The sequence below is a fragment of the Orycteropus afer genome, unplaced genomic scaffold (assembly GCF_000298275.1).
Source record: "Orycteropus afer afer isolate SDZICR_OR568_19922 unplaced genomic scaffold, OryAfe1.0 scaffold00029, whole genome shotgun sequence".
NCBI lineage: Eukaryota > Metazoa > Chordata > Mammalia > Tubulidentata > Orycteropodidae > Orycteropus > Orycteropus afer.
Window position 1 is genome coordinate 17,521,287 of NW_006921616.1, and position 7,649 is coordinate 17,528,935.

Genomic DNA, 7,649 nt, shown 5'->3' on the forward strand with positions numbered 1-7,649 from the left:
CCACTCCTCGGAAGGAAGGTTGGGCAATCCTACTTCCGTAGTGATACTGCCTTGGAAACCCAAGGAGGGGTCGCTGTGAGTCGGGGCCAAGTCGACGGCAAATAACAACAACAACAACAGAGCTATATATTATATTTAATCTATTGATATGTGACTTTTATATGAATCTGAATATTTCCTCTATGAATTTCTCAAGCCAACCATTAATTAACCAAACAGTTTGTCCTTTATATCAAGAAAATATCATGTCAAATACTAATGACTATGTCATAAGCAAGTAAAAAATATCTACTGACATTTTCTGGAAACATCTTAAATTATATAACATAATAACATTGCTTGCTTTTATCAGAAATTTTAGTCATACCTATGAAGAAAATGATTAAGATTCATTGCTCAGAATAAAATAAATACAAATCTCATTTCAGGCTGTGCTGTAAAAACCAAAGTAACTTGTTATGAAGACCATAAGTAATGTCCAGTTAATGCCACTCCATTAATGGAGTATCTATATTTATATGGCATTGCTGTAGACTCTATAATCATTAATTTTTTTCCACCTCTGAAGATATAGAAGAAATATATGTACCCAATGTTGCTGTTTATTAACTGTTTAAGAATACTTGGAAGCTGAAATAACAAATATCAGAGCAGTAGTGACTGGGGATGGGCCTTACCATCAAGATCATTTTCTGGGGTCTCTGCTGTGTACCAGTTGGAAGGTGGTCCAGTGCCATTCACTGTCATGGCTGACACTTGGAAACTGTACTGACTTCCTTTCTCCAATCCTATAAAGGAATTATCCAGAGGTTAAAAAAAAAAAAAAAAAAAACTGAATAATAAGTAGTTTTAGCTGCTTTCAAAAGTTTTAGTAAAATTTCAACAATAGTAGACATGTTTTATGTTGTTTTATGATTGTTGTGGTAATTATTGTTATTTTGGTCAAAAGAGTAGGGATATCACAGCAAAAAATCAAATTATTTTTCATATATTCTCATTTATTTTTTCTCATTTTTCTTTTTTTAAGTATCCTTGAAAATAGCCTCAGGGCAGATGCAGAATATAAAATATGAATGATGAAGAAATAATCAAAAAAGAGCAAGGATCATTTTTCCTCACAGTCCAGAGAAGCCCTGCCCATAAATCAAGACGAGTCAGTCTGAAAATTTATGTCTCCATCATTCATTCAAGGTCAGTGATTATGTTTTCTTTGGGCCAAGAAAGAAGAATCCAAAGCTACTTTTTACTTCAGCAGAAAATACTAGGGTTTTTGTCTCTCAAAACCATCACAAAACAAACTTTGTTTTGCATTAGCTTTCACAGTAGAGTATGAAGAAAACCAGTATCTTTGATAGTTTGGACACATAGTATTATTCACAGTGATGACCTAACAACTTATTTAAGTGAGTACACATAGTACAGGTAGACTAAAAAGTCTCCATGGATCACAACTCTGAAATTTTTGACAAAAACAACTTTCTTCTAAACTAAACCTCAAAGTAGCTCATTAACACACAAATTATGGAAAATAAAAGACAGTTTTCAAAAGACCATGTGACTTTTTTGTTTTTATATATCGAGAAATCCTTAATCATCAAGGAGATGAACAATCTTAATAAAAATAAAATATAATCTATCTCGGTTTTTCCACTAATCTGAATTGCTCTAAATATTTGAGCCTAAATAAGCAATAAATAAAATATTGGGAAAATGATGCTTATATCTTATAAAAATTTACATATTTGCAGTTTTTTCTTTTTTTTTAGCATGGAAAATGATTAAAACTCAGTATTAAGGAGAATTCTAACTTACTACTAATAGGAGGAGGAGCTCTGGTAGCATAGTGCCTAAGGCACTTGACTGCTAACCAGAAGGCTGGCGGTTCAAACCCACCAGCCACTCCTCAGAAGGAAGATGGGGCAATCTACTTCCGTAGTGATACCCCTCCGGAACCCAAGGAGGGGTCGCTATGAGTCAGGTCCGACTTGATGGCAGGTAACAACAACAACAACTAATAGGAGGTGGTGTTTTAAGTGATGATTAAAAAGGATCCGTCAATGTCAAGTGGCAGTTGTTTTCAATAAATAGCACAATAATAGTATTGTTAGGGAAGACAATTGATAAATTTACCCACACTAAGCTATTTACAACACAATATCATATTTGCTGTCTTGTTAAGAAGTTTCTAACTTTATTAAATAGACTGGAATATCCATGAAGACATGGACTGAAAATGCTGCCAGTGGTGCTGCTGTTGCTTTTGTTATTATTGACGTTTTAATTGTGTATCTACAGAGCCCACTATAGTACCTGGCACATGGAAGGGACACACACAAAAACAACTGTTGAAAGATCCAATAAAGCTGATCTAGTAAAGCAGTGCTTAACACAAAGGAAATATAGGTCCACCATCAACAACAAAGTGGCAAAGAGATATTTTTGAACAAAAGGGCTTTGTCACGCCTCAAGTAGGCTCTCACTCATCTGGATTTGTCTTTTAGTTAACATGTAACTGATATGATATTTGTTAATATTTTGTGTCTTTTCTTAGCCACTGTTGTTGATGACATAAACAGAAGAATTGCAGAGTTCTTCTGGGATATTAAAGCATTCACAGAGAGGGAGCCCTGGGAAGAAATGTCTATCTAGTCATCACATTCTATGCCTTTCCTAGTGTTATTTTCTGAAATAATAGTTTTAGTTTGTGAAGAATATACTCTTTTATATTATGTAAAGTAAAGATTTTGTTGTTGTTTTTTATTAAAATGGATGGACAATTATGCCAATACTGTCTCCATCAACTGATTTGAAAGGCCATCACCATCACTGATGGTCAATTTTCTGTATCATTTGGTGCGGCTACAGTCCTCAGTTATTCAATCAAACATTAATCTAAGTGTTGCTATGATAGCATTTTGTAGATGAGATTGGAATCCACAATCAAATGACCTTAAGTAGCGAAGATTACCCTACATAATCTGGGTCAGCCAGATTCAATCAGTTGAAAAACCTTACGAGTGGCTCCCCTGAAGAAAAGGAATTTGTTCCAGACTACTCTTCCTGATAGTCTGCCTTATGGATTTCAGACTTGACTAGTTGGCTATACAATCCCATAAATCAGTTTCTCACATGACTTTCTATGTATTTATCTCCTACTGATTCCTTTTCAAGGATCCCTCATGGTAAGGTAGTTAAGCACTTGGCTGCTAACCCAAAGGTCATTTGTTCGGGCCCACCAGCCACCATGAGAGAAAGATGTGGGAGTCTGCTTCCACAAAGATTTATAGCCTTAGAAACCCTCTGAGGCAATTCTGTCTTATATGTCACTATGAGTCAAAATCAACTCTATGGTTGTGGGTTTGGTTTTGATTTGATTTTGTTTCTCCATTTGAATACTGACTGGTACATCATTTTATCACATACAATATATATTTTAACATATAAATCTTTCTGAAAGACTAATATTCAGTTCCATTCATTTGACTTTTATGTCAAGTAATTATTTGTAAGCCCAATCCATCAATTTTTGTTAGAAGCTAGTTAAAATATGTCACTAGATGTTGATAGGCAAATGTTTCAATATAATTTTGACAAATTTTGATTTATGTATTTTGAATTCAGGATTTTTCAGTCTCATTAATTCAGCTTTGAAAAAAACAAAAGCCTGCTTCTAACTTGAAGCAAATGTCAAAAAGCCAGTTTGGAGACTACTGTTTTTCCAGTATTCCCCATGGGGTCTTACTTGGTCAGCCAAGCTATTTATCAGAATATCCCTTCCAACCATATATATTGGGGGAGCTGCTCACATAATTTTCTATATTACATCTGCAGTGAAGTTTTAGCACCCCATATAGATTAGTGCCCTAGGTAACTGAAAATCTTGCCAAATTTCTTTGAAGTACTATATTTTTCTAAAAGTCTTTCATTTTCCATTTATCCTAGAAATGTGAAATATCTCTCACTACAAACTCCTTGAAATGCAAGATTAAGTATAATAAAACATCTAAATATGTACATAGAATCTCAATATTATATCATGCTTGGTAAAGTGGAGGGTCAACGAAAACAGGGAAGGCCCTCAATGAGATGGATTGACAGTGACTACAATGATGCGTTCAAGTATAGCAAGGATTGTGAAGTTGGCACAGGACCAGGCAGTGTTTCATTCTGTTGTACATGGGGTTGCCATTAGTCAGAGACAACTCAATGGCACCTAAGAACAACAACAGTCAAATAGTCCATTTAGTGCTGTATATTCTATCAAATGGTCCTGTAAATGAACAAGGGATATGTTCAAGTATGTGAAATTCACCAACAGAGCCAACCAGGTTCCAATGGTTTTGTTTGTGAGAAAAAGTCTTTCACAGTTAATACTCCTTGGAAGGAAGACGGGGCAATCTACTTAACATAATGATACTGCCTCGGAAACCCAGGGAAGGTTACTCCCATCTTGTTGTTGTTGTTGTTATGTGCCGTTGAGTCGGATCATAGCGACCCCTCCTTGGGTTTCAGAGGTGGCATCACTAAGGAAGTAGATTGCCCAACCTGCCTACTGAAGAGTGGCAGGTGGGTTTGAACCGCCAGCCTTCTGGTTAGCAGTCCAATGCCTTAGACACTATGCTACCAATAAAAAGCCTCATAGAAATTAAGCAAAGGTACCATGTGGTGTTTTAAGCAGAGCCTGGACTATCCTTGGGTAAAGCATCTGGACTCCATCTTATCTCCCATGGAGGCACTATAGGAACTTTTTTGTTTCAAAGCCCTCCTGTCAAATTTGCGGCCCAAGAGAGACTTCAACAGCAGATTTAAAGCCCTATAAATACACAAGGAATTTGTGTTTTTAACAATTATTCAGAACTGAATAATGACTACTAGGCAGGCAGCATAGAATTGATTAACTTATTTTGTCAGTGAACCCAATAAGAAATCAGTAAAACTCAAAATTCACTTTAAAGAAAGTTAAGTTGTTTCATTGCTTACAAAACATATTAGTCTGTTGGGAAGAAGAGATATCTTCAAGAGCCCTACTAACAACCACTGGAAAAGAGCAATTTTCTGGGAACAACCCTAATAACTGATATGAAAAGATGTTTCAATGCTTCTCTTATTCATTCATTGGTGGTGGGGTAGAGGGAAGTAAGTTTGTAGAAGTTATTATCTGAGGTATGTTTCCTGAGTTGGGCGAGTGGGAATATTAAATACTAATTTTCAAAACCACTTGGTCAGGAAAGCTTTGATTTAATCTCTTTTAGAGTTATTCAGCTCCTGAGATGAAAAGATAATCTTCAATTTTCATTGCCTGAGAAATATCTCCTCCCATTCTTGCATTATTCTAATATCCCTGTACATACTCACACAATCCCACAGTCATGGTCTATGTTCAATAACACATGACCTACAGTTTAAAGGTATAGATTTTGAATTCAGGTAGAACTAGGTTTGAATTTTTGGTTACCACTTATTAGTTATGTGACTTTGAAAAACTTGCTAGTTCTACATCTTTGCCTCAGTTTTCTCATCAATAAAATGGGGATAGGTAAATCAAAAATTGTGAAAACATATAAAGCCAGCACAGTGGCTGGTATGTGAAAATGTCAGCAAATTATGAATGCTGCTATTGCTAGCACTATAAATGTTAAAAGTATTTTCATTGTCAATTATCTTTTACAGAATCATACAGGAGGTCTCTGGGTTACTAATGTTATGTAAATTTTCCCTCACTTTGAAATGATTGAATGAACACCTACCCTCAATAAGTTCTTCATCAAAATTGCCTTCACTTGCTGCATGTACAGCTTTTAAATCATAGAGAAGGTTTTGAGCTTATCTTCCAATAAAGTAACACTAAGTAAGAAATGTATGCACCTTTTCCAACTTACCTACAAATTTGACTTAAAGACACTTTTAGGAGTGGATCTCATTTGTAACCTGGGGATTGAGAGTGATTTCCACAGTCCTTCACAATCAAGTGAGCAAAGAATGATGACATAGTATTGCAGAAGGAGTGTTTAACTAGGAATCAGGCTGTGTGTAATCAAGATGCCACCATCCCCTTAACTAGCAGTGTATCTTAGCAATGGTACTCTCCAGACCTCAGTCACATCTTTATCGAAGTTTTATCAAAGAAGAGATAAACTGTGTGGTTCCTGCTATGTTTGTCAAAGACTATAATTCAATCTCAATGTCTGTGTGTCTGTTTTCTAGTTGCTTCTAAGTATGATTATATTTTAAAAGGAGTGTGGTACAACTAGCTATGCTTACCATGGGTATAATAAAATTCTTAAAAAAACAATGATAATATACTACAGCCTTGAGTATGGATTACATCTCAACATAAAGAAAACTAAAATCCTCACAACTGGTTCAATAAGCAGTATCATAATAAATGGGGAAAAAAGAAAAAAAACTGAAGCTGTCAAAGATTTGATTTTACTTGGATCCACAGTCAATGTCCATGGAAACAGCAGTCAAGCAGTCAGGAAATCAAACGAAACAGTGCACTGGGTAAATCTGCTACAAAAGCCCTCTTAAAAGCGTTAAAGAGCAAAGGTGTCACTTTGAAGACAAAAGTGTGCCTGACCCAAGTCATAGTATTTTCAATCGCTTCATATATATGTGAAAGCTAGACAATGAGTAAGGAAGACCAAAGAAGAATTGATGTCTTTGAATTGTGTTGTTGGCAAAGAGTATTGACTATACCACGGACTCCAGGAGAACGAACAAATCTGTCTCGGAAAGTACAGCCGGAATGCACCTTAGAAGCAAGGATGGTGAGGCTTTGTCACTAGTACTTTGGTCATGCTACTGGGAGGGACCATTCCCTGGAGAATGATACCATGCTCGGTAAAGCAGAGGGTCAGTGCGAAAGAGGAATAGACAGAGCGGCTGTCACAATGGGCTGGAGAATAGCAACAATGGTGAGGCTGGCGCACAGCTAGGCAGTGACTTGGTCTGTTGTACGTGGGGTCAGTACGAGGCACAGCCAACTCGACGGGACCCAGCAACAACATAACAACAATACTAATATATGCTACATATGCTAGAACAACATATTAATAGATTGTTGTTAATGCAACACTAGTAAAATAATGTAACAAAAATTCTGCGAAACAGATTATCCTCTGCCTGCTCTTCTTTCCAATACTAAGAGCCTTCACGCTCTGCAATTCCTCTTTTCTATTTCTAATCTCTTAGAATTTAGGGAGCTCTGGTGGCACAGTGCCTAAGGCATTTGACTGATAAGGAGAAGGCTTGCAGTTCAAACCTACCAGCTACTCCTTGGGAGGAAGATTGGGCAATCTACTTATTTAAACAGTATAATTTCCTTTTATCCCCCTAATATTAAACTTCTTATAGAATCGCTATGTTATTGTTCCAATTTTTCACTCTATAAAATACCAGTGCTTATTTATCATTATGTCCATTCTATATTGGCCATGAAACACAAGAAACTCTTCAATTCTATTCCAAACACTCTTCTCTGAAGAGCATTCAAACATTAAAAACAGCACTTTAAAATCTAGGTGACATAGGGTCCCACAATAAAACTGACAGCAGCAATTTTAAATCCTTTTTATAATCCTGAATTAGTTTGTTATTGCAGATGTCTCATTATCCTAGTAAAAAACACACGTACACACACACACACA

The 7,649-nt window shown here is 36.1% G+C and overlaps 1 protein-coding gene across 1 annotated transcript in view; it reads right to left on the bottom strand.

Moving 5' to 3' along the window:
• The window catches only part of DCC (DCC netrin 1 receptor), a 1,113,394-nt gene that overhangs the window by 266,166 nt on the left and 839,579 nt on the right, over positions 1–7,649 (bottom strand). Inside the window, exon 14 of the mRNA XM_007935560.2 lies at positions 678–788. Within this exon, the coding sequence (XP_007933751.2) occupies positions 678–788 (111 nt within the window). The remainder of the gene's footprint in view (positions 1–677; positions 789–7,649) is intronic.